General features: G+C 39.7%; 1 protein-coding gene across 2 annotated transcripts; it reads right to left on the bottom strand.

The window, feature by feature from the left end:
• Window positions 1-36: 36 nt before the first annotated feature.
• Window positions 37-16451, bottom strand: smc4 (structural maintenance of chromosomes 4). Of its 2 annotated transcripts, XM_061046778.1 has the most exons (24): window positions 16269-16451; window positions 14779-14936; window positions 13598-13788; window positions 12830-13021; window positions 11721-11897; window positions 9552-9716; window positions 8778-8905; window positions 8410-8550; window positions 7837-7987; window positions 5843-6007; window positions 5509-5742; window positions 5175-5360; window positions 4862-5023; window positions 4375-4600; window positions 4185-4261; window positions 3810-3962; window positions 3541-3667; window positions 3119-3308; window positions 2292-2436; window positions 1886-2059; window positions 1504-1686; window positions 1086-1318; window positions 790-973; window positions 37-349 (listed from the first exon to the last, which is right to left on the bottom strand). In XM_061046778.1, the coding sequence occupies exons 2-24, from the start codon at window positions 14924-14926 to the stop codon at window positions 185-187; spliced, it is 3897 nt and encodes a 1298-aa protein (XP_060902761.1). In that variant the 5' UTR covers window positions 14927-14936; window positions 16269-16451; the 3' UTR covers window positions 37-184. The 2 variants fall into 2 exon arrangements, with proteins under 2 accessions (XP_060902761.1, XP_060902762.1); XM_061046779.1 differs by lacking the exons at window positions 14779-14936; window positions 16269-16451 and adding an exon at window positions 14517-14663.
• Window positions 16452-16526: the final 75 nt, after the last annotated feature.

Below are 16526 nucleotides of genomic sequence, written 5' to 3'. Positions count from 1 at the left end.
GAACACAACATGTGAGTGAAAGCATCAAAGAAGAGATCTTATCAGAAAACATTTATTGGTTGCCATAGAAATATAAAGAGTAGCAGCATTTCAGTGTAAAGGAAAGGATAAAAAAAAAGATTTCAAAATATTTACACGGTGTGGAAATAAAAGTTAAACGGAGTTGAGCAAAGGCTCTTCAGGTTTAAGCGGTGACGGTTTCGAGCTCTTTGAACACGATGGTCTTGGGGTTGATCCCAACACTCTTGGTGGTGTTGTGAGTCTTGTAGATGCCGATGAGACGATCAGCGATCTCGAACATGTTGTTCCTCAGGGAGATGATGATGAACTGAGCGTTCTTTGTTTGTTCCTGCAAAACAAGAGAGAAATAATGACTGATAGAAAGAGAACAAGTGATATTTACCCCCTCAAATCTACTTTATATACCTTATGAATCATGCGAACATCACCCCGCCCCCCGAAAATAAAACAAATAAAAACAGCTCCCAAAAACAAGAGAGTTGAACTGGAACATTATTGTGGTGTTACACAACAATAACGCTTGGTGATTGCAGCACTGATTAGAAACACAGCTTCAACATTTACATGCTCATTCAACTGAATCATTGAGCAGCAGTCCTGCCTTACTCAAGGAAGGATGTTTGCCAAAAAGGAGGCTTTGTGTGACGAACTTATTACAACACCTCCCTGCTTAAAATGGACTTTGAAGGTTTAAGGAAGTCTCTCTAAGTTCCATTCTCACAAAGCCCCATGCAGCTTGTCTCAATGCAAACACAGGTCAATACTCACATAAATGTAACAGGCCACAATGGAAACGTTCTTGAAATCGAGTGCGGCGTCGATCTCGTCCATGAAGTAGAGCGGTGTGGGTTTGTAGTGGTGGAGAGCGAACACCAGAGCCAGAGAGCTGAGGGTCTTCTCTCCTCCTGACAGGTTAAAGATCTTCTTCCAGCTCTTCTTCGGAGGACGAACACTAGACAGAGAAACGGCTAGTAGTCAAACAACAAAATCAAAGCTTATGTATACAAAGAAAAGGAGTCAGCTGGAGTAAATGGTTCAATAAAAATGAATACATAATGTCATACCTAAACATGATGCCCTCAGAGAAGGGGTCCAAACTGTCCACCAGCTCCAGCTCTGCATCGCCACCCAGTGTGAGCATCTGGTAGTTTTCCTTCAGCTTGTTGGTGATCATGTTGAATCCAGTCATGAACTCGTTGAGGCGCTGTTTGCGCAGGTCCTCATAGCCACGTTTGAATCGGTCCCTCTCTGTAGTGATCTCATCGAGCTGAGCCACACGCTGAAGATACAGCTCCTCCTGAAAACACACACACACACAGACAAATATTGAAATGTTTGCTTCTAGATTGCATTTCCACCCTCAAGTGTTTTCTTTTTAGTTATGAGTATTAAAAAGTTAAAAATGGCTGACTGTTAGCTGTAAACTGAAGAGCCAGTGTGAGATTCATGAGATAAAAGATGGGTGTTCAAGTTTAGGTGTACCTTCTTCTTGTATTCAGCAATGGCACCAAGGTTTGGTTTCATCTGAGCACACTGGGTCTCTAACATGGTCACTTTGTTTATTATGACGTTGGGCTCTGAGATTCCAGACAGTTCAGCAACTGTAAGAACAGGAAGTTCCTCTGCTGCTTTGTCCTCGATGGTATGAAGGGACAGCTTAGTGGCCTGAAAAATATAGAAGAATAAGTACATTAAAATTCAGTCAAAGACAACAAAGTAAAAATAAAATTAGAGCTCCAGGTTCTGAACAACTTCTCCAGTGATAATAATCTTGTCATTACCAACACTAACTTCTTCTAGAGCTACAAAATAAAGGTCAAGATGGGCTTGAATTCATACAATTATCAACGACCACCTGGCATACCTCTTTTTGCCAATGTTTGATCTTATTGTTGTGTTCGGTGATCGAGGACTCGATCTGCTCGATTCTGAGTCGGATGCTGAGGGACTCCTCCTGCAGTGCGTGCTCCTGCTGCTGAAGGGCCTTGATCCCCTTGAGCACCCCTTGATGCTGCTCCTGCACCTCGGGGAGTGCAGCCTAGACAGGAGGAACAATAAGTAAATTACAATTGTAATGTTTACTTATAGGTAGGTAGAACCTTCAGGTATTTATTTCAGTTTCTTCATTGAGAGAACACCAGTTTATTTTATAAATAGCTATAAAAGAAATATGAATAAAGAAACAGAACACTACTTTTGTAAAAATTGGTAAAAAAAATATCTGTAAATGAGTGATCTTTAATTATAGAGTGGACAAAAGAATAATCAACCTCAGCTTCCTGACACGCCTTCATGATCTCGCCGGCCTCGTCTTCCAGCTTCTTCAGATGTTCTGTGAACTCGGCCATTGACTGCTCATTCTCCTCCAGCTCACTCTGCAAGCGTTTCACGCTCTCCTCACACTTCTTCAGGTTTCTGCAGGAGACACAGATGTTAGCCTCTGTCAGAGGGACAGTGAAAAACTGCTGATATCCAGTTCTACTAAAGAGAAAGCATATCGTGCTGTGTCTACAAAGGAAGAGTAACACGGGCAGCACGTTAGCAGAGCAGCAGCTTCATGGCCTCATTACTGTATACACATGATGTGTTCAGGCACAGTTCTGAGTGTAGGCCACCTGCTTTTTGGCAGAACTCTGACTACTCATTAAATATTGAACGATAGATGTAAAGGCAGATATTTGAGTTGTGAAGTCTTTATATGGTAATGAAGGTTGTTGAAGGACAGTCCTTGTTGAGAAGAGGCGCCTGTTTTCAGCCTGATAAACTTTGAAAGATTAACATGTTTTAACATTAAAAACTGCATCAGGGTTGTTTTTGAAGAAGATCCCTCACATAGGCAGCCTCAGTTATTCAGTTCCTCAGTTTTTAAATTAACAGGACAGCTCCTCAAACTACAAACTATCTCACATTCAGTGTTGTTACTCTGTACCAATTCACACAATCAATCTTAATGTATATATATTTTTGACTTGGATTGTTTGCTGGGAGGTTAACCAGCCACAACTGGGGGAAAGAGTAGTTAAACCTTCAGATTTCAAACAGGATGAGTGTGTTGACATGGCAAACACTTGACATTAAACCTGCATTACTTCCTCACCGGTCAGCTGTCTTTATGGCCACTTGAGCTTTGGTAATGGTGGAAGAGCAGTCGTCCAGCTCCTTGTTGACCGTGTCCAGTTTGTCCTGCTGCGCCTTCAGCTTGTGGCTGTTGATGTCTACAATCAGGTTGTGGAGCCTTTTCACCTCATTCTCCACCTTCCCAGCTTTACTGGAGGCTGCATCATAGTCTGAGAGCAAGTGAGGGTTATGAGAAAATGATACAGTCAAAAATACTAACATTCATGTTGGACACTTAAAGGTTGTTTAGTTATTTTAACATCTTGAATATTTTTTGACACCATTCATTATGCTGTGTGTAATTAATTCCACAAGCTACAACTCAGTTTAACATCAGTTTCAACATTATCTTTATAACAAATTTAACAATGAATAATATTTTCTTTGCTGTTCACACGCTACCTTTCTTGAAGGCATCCAGGCTCTTCTCCATCTGTTTCTGTTTGGTCTTGTCTGGGGCAGCAGCCAGCACATTGGCCTCAAGTTCCTTCATCTGAAGTTTCAAGTGAACCTCCTGGTCAGCAAGACTCTGAAGGAAGGAAAGAAAGACGTTTAATCAGTTATTATTGTCGTTTTTCATAGTTTGCTTTGACAAGAATATTTTACAATTACACCCAATAATTGAGTCAGAAACTCAGTGACAGAAAAAGAAGAGGTTGTGTTTGCCGTACAGTCATGCTGTTGGCGTATTTTTCCAGCGTGTTCTTCATGTCTCGGAGCTGCGGCTGCAGTCGCTGGACGCTCTCCTCGAGCTGCAGCTTTCTCTCTTGGCAGCCCTGCAGCTTTGACACTTTGTCATTCAGCTTGCTCTCCATACGATCAAGCTGCAGAAAACATTAAAATGATTTTAGTCCATATTCATCCAGACTGACATACGGAAGGTGCTCAAAATCATTCATGTGGTTGGCTCTACCTACAACAAAATGACTTGGAATGTAATATTTCTGAAAAGACATTTTCTTTTACCCCTCCCCCCCAACTTTTTTAAATACATACTACATACCTGTTAAGACAAAAAAAAAAACATCTGTGTATTTTACACTCACCTCTTCCTGGGAAAACTCGGTACCAATAGAGGAGCCCATCCTGCCTTTCATGACTCTTCCTCCTCCAGTCATGGTTCCTGTGAAGCACACACATTACTAATATTTGTATGATTTTCTTGACTGAGAGAGGCAATAATTACCTAGAGAGAAATAAATCAGCCATATTTAGACACAAAAAGTCGGCACCCACCAGCCATCTCTATGATTTGTCCCTTCAGGGTGACCACTCTCCAGCGCTTGTCTTTCTGGAAGGCCATCCTTGTGGCCTGCTCCATGTCCTGGGCCACCAGGGTGTCCCTTAGAGCAAAGTAGAAAGCTGGCCGCACACTTTCATCTTTCACTCGCACCATGTCGAAGAGACGAGGGCAGTTCTCTGGAGTTCGAATGGGAGCCATATTCTTCTCCCACACCTTCATCTGAGCAAAGGAAATACGAAGGAATGAGAAAGAGCAGCGAGATATGTAGTGTTTGTTTAATCTGAAGAAATCTAAATACCTCAAGAGCAGTTTAAAAGTTAGTCAAATGTAAGTCTTTATCATTAACCCCAGTAACAAAGTCAAATACTGTCTTCACTGGCTTAAGGCATGTATGATATTTGACAGAAAGGCTGAACCAAACTCCTCTTTGAAAAACTGAGCTGTAAATACTCTTAATTGAGGGTCAAAGTGTAAGATTACCTTGTCAAGACCAATGAAGGTTGCCACCCCGATGTTCTGTTCTTTAAGAAACGTCACACATTTCTGAGCCGTGTCGATGGTGTCCACCACGATGTTGTCTAGAGCACCACAACTTGAGGAAATGGCCACATCATACTTCTCTTCTATGGCTCCAAGGTCTCCCTATAAGCAAAAAAACAAAACAAACAAACAAACAAAAAATCAATACACCAGACCTACTTCAGACTTTTTATTACAACAATGAACAACAAAGCTAGATGATCAAAAATGAAGTGTCTGTTTATGAATATGTCATAATGTTTTGTTTTTGTACCAATCTTCCAAAGATGCCAGGGATTCTGCCACTCTTCTTCTGCTGCATGAGGGCATCGAGGACCTTTCCTCGACTGCGGTTGGAGGACAGAGAACTTTTGGCTTCATCCACCTTCTGCCTCAGTTCCCTCACCACTTCCCTGGCCTCACTGTCTATCTTCATCAGCTGCCCCAGCTCTCCCTCGTCCTGGAGTGAGAAGAAAGGAGCAATTGGTGGAGAATCGGCCTCAGATGATGCTCACCACTGGTTATGTGTGGTGGTCGGAATACAAGGTGATGGCTTTTCCTGTCCTGCGTAAACACTGCCTTAATAAAAATGTCAATGTTGATTTTACCTTCTTAAGCTCCTGTTCTTTCTGAGGTATTTTCACTTCCAGGTCTTTGATGGCGGCACGGCGCTCACGCAGCGTGTCAGAGGTTGTCTGAAGTGTCTGCTTGGCAGTGTTGAGCTGCGTCAGTGCCGTGTTGTGGCGGCTGAGGTAGATGTCCAGCTCTGACTGAGCCAGGTCCATACGAGACCGGGTCTCATTTACAGCCTTGCTGAGCTCCATCAGCTCTTTCTCTTTGATCTTATGAGGAAGAAAAGAACAGTTTTACAGAGACAACACAATGATGAAATGTTGAAAGTCTTAATTTGACCAAATCATGCAACAAGATGATTGCACACACCTCTTTGTCCTGTTGCAGGCCGCTGGTCTCTTCCTTCAAACTCTCCATCACTGCTTTGAGTTTTTCCTCTTCTTTCCCCTTCTGCTTCTCAAGCTCCTCCTTACGAGCTGTTGCCTCAGAGATGGCCTTTTCGCTGCTGGCCGGCACACCGCGCACTTCCTCCAGCTGAAAGATTAGCCAGACAGGAGAACATACAAAACACAAATGAGATGTTTCCAACTCTGGATTACCAAGCAACAGCGGCTTCACCTGTCTAGAATTAAATTACTGACACAATTCAATACACTTCAACAAGGCCCATATTAATAGCTCTTCACCTTGTGTATTAAGATTATGAGATAAAGAGATCAGTGAAGACTTAACAAGAAAAAAGGTATTAAGTAAGAGGATTAAGGTTTAGGTTGTTGTTCATCAGTAGCAGCAGTGCTACATGCTTATAAGCAGGCCAAAACACACAAATATAATCAACTATAAACACCCATTCAGGACTGAGCAGGCCTGGTATAGACTGGCACAGCAGCCTGCTGTTTGGCAGGGCTGAAACAAGGCAAGGAGTGGTGTGTGTACATAGTCTATGTTTTGTTGGGTTAACTGTGGGTGAAATGTGAATATGGCTGCTGGTAGTGCTACACAAGCCAGGCCATAGTAGACTACAACACAGCAGAACACTGCTCCCATGAGGTCTGCCTGACCCTGACCAAGACGTTTAGTGAGTACAGGGACTGCAGGAGGTTACACAGTCTAGTCTCTAGGTGTTTGTGAAAATGTGTTCCAGTAAGTGTGCAAGATAGAAAGACGTTGAAGTTAGTGACTGCAAGTGAAACAAGAGCCTGAGTGGACCATCATAAGAAACACACCAACAATCATCTTCACAACAATCATCTTCACAACAATCTGTAACTTCACAGCCCCCTAGTGGATAGTTTAAGTCAGATCGTCCTCCCTGCCATGAAATCTGATTTACAACTCTGTAAAGTTTTTAAAATTATTTTTAAACATTGATAATGTCAGATTATTAAGGAGAAGAGGATGGACTTTTGTTTACCTTGTCAGAGAAAAATACAAAAAATTGGAGGAAAGGTCTCCACAACATTATGGACATTGCTACAGCAGCTTGACTTCATTTCAACAATCAATCTAACAGCCAGTCATTTTGTTTTAAAAAAAAAGTTACAGTAACACATCATTTTTTATACAAATCTATTTAATCTCTGACAGTTAAAGAATTGTTTATTGAATGCTTTACATGATTTAAGGCTTTATTTGAAAATCTTTAACAGAAATTATTTTTTTCTGTGGAGTTTGTGACTTTAGAATCCATTTGAATTTTTTTATACTGAAGTATAAGGGTAGAAAAAATAAATTAACCGAAGTAAAAAATAGAACTCACACTCACAGACCAGCAGTGAGTGTGTGTAACACCTGAACTTCTGCAATGTGTGCTGCTTTGTGAAGAAATAAAACCAAAACAACCTCTGAATCTTATGGTTGCTCATAGTATGCTTGTTTGCGAATTAAACTTATATAAAAGGAATAAAAGGAGTTCAATTGAAGTTGTTTAATTCTGCAGTTCATTCTTCACTTGCATGCAGTTTTGAGTGAAGCCCTTTACAAATGTCTATTTCTCTAGGCCTCCAAACAACAGCCCTCTGTGTTTTCTATGAGCAACGGAAATTGTATTTTTAGTGCCCATGTTTCTTTCTTGGCCAAGGGACAAAATAAACACTGTTACACTGGAGTGTCATACCGCTGGTGCAAGCTTGTTGAAACTCAATGTTACCTTGCATTTGTTAATAAGATATGCATCATAAATCATGGAAAATGGCAAAAATGACTCTATTTACAGATTATATGTCCGTGTGCCACCGAATACAGTGAAACTGCCCACTGTGATACTGATGTAGTGAAATAATCACAAACACTAAAAGAGTGGCAAACAGCCACACCAAGATAAGTGAAGTCACTGAACGTTGTGTACAAGTTGACCAACACACCTTTTCTTTGTCCTTTTCCAGCTGCTTGTGCAGTTTCTTGCCCTTGCTCTTTGAATGTTTAATCTTCTCACGCACTTCAACATCCTGCAGGTCCAGCTGGGTGAACTTCTCCTTCTGGGACTCGATGTACTTGTTGAGCTTATTTTGTTTCCTGATGAAGGAACAGCATTTTTTTTTTTTTACTGTAGGGCAAACTAGTCTCTCATGTAGAAATATCAACAGAAATAAGAAATTAACTATAGGAATTCTAAAAAAAATAAAAATACAAACAATTACATAGCAGAGGATAAGAAGCCCAAGTAAATGAAATGGGATGTGTTGGAATCTCACAACATTAGTATTAGTTATTTTCACACAAAGGGGAAAAAAACATGTTCTGCTTCAAACAAATTTTTATTTTTATCTTTTCAAGAGCAGAACAGGAACATTGTCCTCTAAATAAAATATTCTTGTCTAAAGCAACTTCAAAACAACCATACCATTTTATAACTGGTAGAAAAGTCTGTGACCTTGGTAGCATGTTAATTTGGTTATTTAAAGGCAATCAGAGGAAGAGGAACACAAACGCCTTACTTCTCCACGTTTTTAAGCTCTTGGTTCATTCTCTCCATCTCCTGTGATATCTTTGCATTTTTCTCTGTGTGTTCCTTTGTGTCCTCCAAGATCTTCTGCTTCTCCTGCTCCTTGTCAACCACACGCTTCTGCAGATCATGACTGATGGCAGAGTGAGATATAAATGTAATAGTTTATACACAAGGCAAAGAAAACAGGGTGTGACACCAGAGGAGGGTCATGCTGCCCCCTGTTAAACTTTAAACATAGAAAATGAAAGTTGCACTCGCTCCACAGATTCTTTTTCCTTCTACGCTTCTGATAATATCCAAACGTGAATGTTTTGATGTGTCTGATTGAGAGCAGACAGAGGCTGCTGGTGCACTCACACATAGTACTGGCAGAGTCGACTCTTGTGTTTAAAGATATCATTCTCCAGGGTGAGGAACTCCACCGCTTTGTTCTTTTCTCCCTCCAGAGCATTCTTCTCCTTCTCCACCAGCTTCACACGGTTCAGCTAGCACAGTGGAAATATTACAAGGAATTAATATAAGGAGAAAAAAAAAACAGAAAAAAAGTACCTGGACATAAACAACATACATTAGTACAGCGAAAATAAATGAACAGATTGTCACTACAGTATCTCCATCATTTTCATGGCACATAAATGATTTATTAAAAGTTACATTTGCATTATTTTGTTTCATACACTCCACTATGTTTGTTCTCTTTATTCATAATAGAATCATTTCATTTCAATAGATTATCAATACTCTTATTACATGGGAGCAATACACTTTTCTCTGAAAAGCCATGAAGCATGGATGGGGAAATAATATCAGTCATTACATATTAAATATATTATTGTTTTAAAAACAACAAGAATGTATATTTATGTTTTAGCGTTTGTTTATTGTGATGTGAGCTAAATACAATTGTGAACTGTTGAACAAGAGTTTTGTCATTTTGAATTGGAGATGGGCTGCCTTTATATTTTTTTAATGTGTATTTTGTATCTTATTTCCATGCACCAAAACCTTCCAAACACAGCCACCGACATGAGCTCTAATCTCTACAGTACTAAATGTATTGGAAATGAAATCAGGACACAGGGAGGAACATTGTTTCTGAGTGTGTGAGCAGATAGTGTTCGAGTGTGTCACCTTCTCTCCCCTCTGCTCATTGAGCAGCTCAATTCGCCGGGCCAGGGTAAGGATGGGCTCTTTAAGGCGGCATGAGCCGATAATGTCCTCTAGGTACTCCAGCATACCCTCATCATGCTCTGTCTGACCTTTAGACTTCATCATGGCGATCTGCTCCACCTCGCCCTATGTATAATTCGGAACAACACATGGACAAGGATATGCATGCAATTATTTACAGGGGAAAAAAAAAACAGAGCTAAAAACTGTAACAAAACAACTCTAAATGTTTGAAAAAAATTAAATTTAAAACCCTCATAAAACCCACTATTGAAATATTTGTTCATTTGAATTCAGATCTCTCAACTTGCAAGACTGCTGCAGGCTACACACACACAACTTGGCAGACACAGGCACTCATGCAGAGTGGACCAAAAAATATTTCTACAGCTTCTATTTGAGAAGACTTTGTTGTTTTTGGGTGAAAGGAACTAAAAATAATCCCCACAATTACACTTGGCCATAAAAACAGTTGCATCTCTTCAAAACAAGATGAAAATAAAAATAATGAACAACTGCACTTATTTCTAAATGTTTGGCCATGACTCAGCCGGGTGTAAAAAGTGTTGGAGTTCAGAGTCAAGTGTCATCAAAGACATGTTACCCACTTCACCAACCATCACCTTCAATTATTTATTAAATAAAAAAATAGTATTAATTAATTTTAAGTGGTCAAAAAACAGGCTATTGATAACTTTCTTTTTTTTTTTTTTTTTTTTAATTGTTTAAGCTACTCTACATGAATTCTACTTTGGTCCAGCATACACTATTACACAGTGTTATATCGTTTGTGTACATGTGCTTCCTTTTTTTTTTTTGGAGCTTGACTGGTTAAGAATAATAACCTACCTGTCCAACTTGGAGTTAATTTTTTACCATGACTGAATTATAAAAAATCTAAGTCTTAAAATATTTAAATATATTTATAAAATTGGTGCAAAGGGCGGTTCATGTTTTACTTTTATATAAAAAAGAAAGGAGAAGTCGGCAGAGGAAAGAGGGTGGGGGGAATCCCAAGTCACACTCTGCTTTGACCAGTGCACAAAAAAGACAGCTTCCCTTTAGCCAGAGGCCTGGAGAAGTGACCTTGAAGGACAACCTGGAACCTCTTCCGACAGTCATGCAGCCATGTCAGAGACAGAGAGCTACAAATCTTACATCCAAGGAGAGTGAGAATGGACTTGCACACAAACAGAAAAAGAGTCAAGCAGGATGCATATAATTAACCAGCTAACCACAAAACCACAGTGGAGGATAGAAAAAAACATACTGTACAAAATGATAACATGAACAAATTTGGACAAAAAAAAAAGAAATCGGCCATTTTATTTGACTCTGACATGAGCCATCGGCCCATAAGGCTTGGGTTAATCAGTAATAATGGGTAGGTCACACATGCAATACAATCAGAAGGGGTAGGAGTTTATCAGGTGGGAAAATGCAACACAAAAAATATATGTAAAAAAATAACATTAAAAAAATCCCAAATAAAGAGGGATGCATAACATTTTCAGAGGAGGTAAAAAATAGGCAAAATGTAGAAAGAATGTCAGAAGCATGGTAATGGAGAGTGTTTGATCCTGCCACACTGAAGCAGCACTGCTAATATTGGGGTTGGGGTCTATTCTCACACGCCAATATTTACGTGCTGCTAAAGCGTGGCAGGTACAGGACAGGGAGGGAGGGAAGGAGGGAGGAGGAGGAGGAATGTCCAACCTGTCCCCACTGGTGGGTCAACCCCATCAAGGCCTCCCCCCCCTCCTAAAAAGTCTGGGTTAGTTCAACTAATATCCAGGTCCATGTAAAGGTAGAAATGATATTTATTCCTTAAAATTCTAAAGCAGCAAATAATGGTTCGCACCTTTTCCACATTGTTTCAAACCATGATGCGCTGCTATAGCAGTCTAAGGACTGGTAGAGGACACATCCTCTCCCTTCAGTGCAACAGGTTATTCCCACTGGTTTGAAACATGGCTTTAATGTGGCACTGCAACAAGTCACCTCAAAGACGACTGAGAAATGGGCAGAGCTAACTGAAGGAAATCCATGACAAAATAAGATAGTCACAGAAGAAGAAAAAAAAAGTAGTGAGGAGTAAAAGAAGAAAGTACTTAAAAATTGAACTATTACCTGTAAGATCAGAAATCTGTTGTGGTCTAGGTCAATACCATGGCTTCGGAGTACAGCCCCAACATCTTTGAATGTGGTTTTCTTGCCATTGATATGGTAGGCTGAGGAATTGTCTTTGTTGGCAGTCCTGGAAACATAGAACTTGCTGTTGGGGATGACTTCGTAGTCATCTCCTTCCTGGCTCACAGGGGGAGGGGCAGAAGAAACACAGAGCAGCTTAGAGCAGAACAGTTAAGGAGAAACTCAAACAGCTCTACACATCAAATGATAATACTCAGAAAACGGACAAATCCAAAAAAGAGACAAAAACAGCCCACCTTAAATACAATCAAATTAAACTTGTTTCAAAAAGCTCACAAAGGATGACCAGTTATACTTGCATGTGAATAAATACCAATAAGGTGTATTTTACTGAATGACAGGTTCATCATTTAAAAACATTTATATACGATAAGATCATAAATGCAATGCAACATGGAATATTGTGTGCTAGAAATTTTCACAATTTGGATAAAAGGCCAATGATTTAAGTTATGTGCACGACTTCTTCGATTATTTTTTTTAATTAGCTGAAATTACTAAATGTAAAGCTGGCAGACTCATAAATATGTCATTAGTTCAACAACTTCATTTTTTTTAGTGGGAACTTATGGACATAACAGAGAGGCAGATCCAAAATAGAAACAAGTTAAAGAAAAATATGTTTAGCTGCAGTTGTTTTTCAGGATATGTGTTCAATAATTAAATAGACTTCTGTTGTCTCCTTGTATAAACACTCATTTCATTGACTTTTCCATTGAGAAGTGGATAATTGGAGCCAAGTCCCAAAGTGGCATGTTTAAAAATGATTTAAAAAATAAAAGAATCTTTTCTAAAAAATTAAATTAACTATTGTAAGTGTGGGTGCTAGTTGTTACTTTTATGACTGATTACAGCTTATGTTTGGTCAATGGTGTAATCATTTTTGCAGCAATTACCATCTCATGAACATAAAGGAAATACTACATTTAAATTAAGAAAAATACCTGCCCACAAGAGAATTATTATAAATCACCCCCCTCAGTCTGGATCCTGTATTGATCAATTTATGAGAAGCCAGATAAATTTACCTTATCAATGATCTTTTGAAAATGCACCTCCACTGTACAGCTTTGCACATCTTTGTGTTTATCAGAGCTGTGAATCAGAACTGAAAGCTTTTTGGATCGGATCTTTTGAGCTCTGTATCCAAACACAAAGAGCATTGAATCTATCACATTGGACTTCCCACTTCCATTTGGACCAATGATGCACGAAAAACGCTGGAGAAAAAGAGAGAAAAAGAAGCAGATGACATAAAAACACAATTTAATAAAACTATAATGTATCTAAAAACATATAATGTAAATGTCATAACACTAGAAGGTCTGAATGAGCTTGTCAGGAAGGTTGTGGCATTGACTGTGTTCCAAGTGGGTGTAGTTAAGACTGATTTTAATATATCATTATTTGCAGAGCAATAAGGGGAAGAAGAGAGGGTTCAAACTTAAAGGTTTATTTAGGGCATAAAGTCATAATTTAGGGGAAATGTTAGCACATCCCTCCATCTCTTCCCCTTGTACAATACACTCCCTAAATCAAAATGGAGTGTGACTTCCCTCACAAAAATATTTTTTTTAATTAAATATGAATTATTATATTATAGTTTAACTGATATTTTTCAAGTCTACTGTGTCTGTCACAACACAAAGCAAGTTGTTTACAGTCGAATTGTACAAAATTAAGGAAAAATAAAATAAAATAGATAAACACCACACATGATGATATATCTTAAGACAACACAGTAACAACGTGTTTCCACCACAAGGCTGACATTTGTTCATCAGTTTTGTTCGTACCTTGTGGAAAGGCCCCAGAATCTGCTCCCCAGCATACGATTTAAAGTTGCGATTGACTAAATGTGTTATCATGAGGCGAGGAGCGCCCGGTTCATTGGTCATTGCTGGGGGCGGGGGTGGAGGGATGCTACCGAGAATCTCCTCCAAACTCCGATTATCAACCGCCTCGACAGTTTCCCCGTGAGACGGATCTGTGACACAGAAAAAAATGACAAGTTTTTATTCCTCTGTGCGTCGTTTCAGGTGGGGGACAGTGTCGTGTGGGGGAGGGGTGGAGGAGCGACAAAAAAACAAACAAACAAAACACAGGCAGCAAGTTACAACAGCAGTCATACAACGACTCCCGAGAAAGTTGACAGGCTCTTTTTCTTTGTTCTCAAAAACAAGAACAAACACATAAAAAAGAAAGAGCCCGTGGCCGCTCATGAACAAATCCATGTTATAATACAAACGCTCTCCGCAAGAAGCGGTGAGACGTGTGAGTAGATGCGCTGCATTTATTTCGTCGATAATAAAAAACGAAAGTGTATATTTCCTTCATCAACGTCACATTTTCACTCATGTTGAACTTAAACCAGAACAATTACAGAGAAAATCTATTATTGTGATGATAATGTATAACATAAAACGGATTGTTTCCAAAACACCAAGCCACAACGACCTGTCCAAAAAACCATTGTGCTCACATAAGCACAAACAACCTCAGGGGTCGATGTTTGTCAATTACAATGTTGTAGGCAGACACCCGATGAGCAGATTAAACATGTTCATATGACACAAACATGATCTTATGCCCATTAAAACCTCAACCTTCCTCGTTCAAGATGATCACAGAAATGATCAAGTTTTCAGAATAAAGTCAAACACCCTTTTAGTTTCATGCAACATGAAAACAACTTCACAATCCGAAATAAATTACCTCGTTTGGAGAAAGATCCGATGAATAAATGCACTCGACGATATCAAACTCATCTCAAAAATCATAAACCATTTATTGATGACTGACACTTTAGAAAGAAACATCCCAGCCATTCTAACTACGTGTTGAGGTTTAAGTGAGAAAAAAAAAAGCTTCACAGCTGTGCCAATTGGCCACTACCAACACAGCAATACACGTATCGCCATTGAGTGCACACAACTTATTTAGATTCACAGACACCAAAACAGCCTTTGTTACTTGCCAGTTGTCGGCGGTGCCTCCTCTTGGCCATTGGAGTTGGTTTCTTGAGGGGCTACATCCAGCTCGTCTTCGGAGTCATCCCGAGGCTGCGACCCTTTCCCTCTTGTCTTGGCGGAGGCAGTTGAGCTTTTTGCAGTTTTAGATGGCATGATTTGTAATCTGAAGGGGTCATTGGTTAAAAAAAAAAAAAAAAAGAAGGAAAATCCATGAATGGTTTTTTTTGGGTCCTGTCAATCTCCAAAACTCCACATTTTTAGTCGGTCACACGCAGCTACTGTTGTCAGGATTAAATAATTACCGCAAGTGAAATCTCAACTTTAAATCGCTATATGCTTCAACCTGTAACCGTGTATAACAACATTAAAAGTTGTCACATGAATAAGACTGTCTTTGACTTGAACAATGCAAATTATAAAAAAAAAAAAAAAAAAAAAAAAGAGATAGACTGTCGGCCTGATATTTTAGGAGATGACAGAGATCAAGTCTGCCAATCTGCATCATGATGATGATGATGTAGCGAATTAGATATTGTGCTATTTCAGCACTGAACCCAAATAAAAAAAAAAGACAGAAATGCATCCCTCTGAGGCATCCTGCTGCAAATATAGTCCTTTGATTTGCGCGTCACAAAGTTGGACGGTTAGTTGATGACCCTCGCAGTGTTGGGGGGGGGGGGGGGGGCAGGAAAATAAGTTTCACGTAAAAACAATATGCAAATAGGTAAACTCTCAAAAGATCACAGCCTGTCGTCACTAATGAACGGACGAGGTGAAAGTGTCTAATGTTGAAGACGCAACGGGGTCTCTCTATCTTGACACTGATAATAATGCCTTAAACTTTATGCAGGGGGGGGGGGCGGAGGTGTGGACGAGGAAAACTAACTCTCTAGCAAAGCTAATTGGAAAGCAAGTACAAAGAACTAAACGGTAACGCTGGACTTGGGTGGTGGTTGCGTTATAGTTACACGTATATCTGCTTTTGAATGTAATGTGGTTGCGCTGGTTTGGCCACCACATGGGGGGGGGGGGGGGGGGGGGAGCGTAGTGTTAAATTTGCCACGTTTATGCGATCCTTTCCACAACGCTAATGTTTGAAATAGGCTGCTGTAACTCTTACTATCTGATGCTAAGATAATGGCTGACTCTTGACCAGCAAACACTACACTGTAACGTTGACTGTACTTATGTGAAGCAAAAAATAAGAGTTCAACAGAAAAAAAAATCCCTCACTGCAGCGCTTTACGTTTACAACCATCTGCAACATTAACATGAGATAAAAACCGACTGAAAAGTTATGTTATTGTTCGGATATACGATTTTTATTTATAGGCTTAAAAAAATATATACTTTTCCCAGTATTCCGGAGTCTTGTCAATGTTGGTAATGTTGAAACTCTTCGCTAGCTTGTTATTAATGGGAACTTACATTATCCTGTTCAGCAAATAGACGGAACCCCAATCATTTAATATCTACTAAAAACGACGCTATATACCTTCCACTATATGGGCACGGTCAGCCAAAAAGAGTCTTCTTTCCTGGCCCCAAAAATAACGAGCTCGACCAACAAAAAAAAAATATTCGTTAATCCGAAGACTTTGGAAATATAATCCACAAATGTTTAGCCCCGTGTCATTCCGAGTCCTTCTCCTGCTTTGAAAACTCTTAACTTGTAAATGGCGCCTAAACTGTGCCGTCGAACCAAATTCGTTACAAACTGACGCAAGGCACCATGGAACGTTCAAAGGGCAGG

The sequence above is a fragment of the Labrus mixtus genome, chromosome 9 (genome assembly GCF_963584025.1).
Source record: "Labrus mixtus chromosome 9, fLabMix1.1, whole genome shotgun sequence".
In the NCBI taxonomy this organism is placed as follows: Eukaryota; Metazoa; Chordata; class Actinopteri; order Labriformes; family Labridae; genus Labrus; species Labrus mixtus.
Note: the sequence above shows the minus strand (reverse complement) of the source record. Positions and strands in the feature narration are given on the sequence as shown.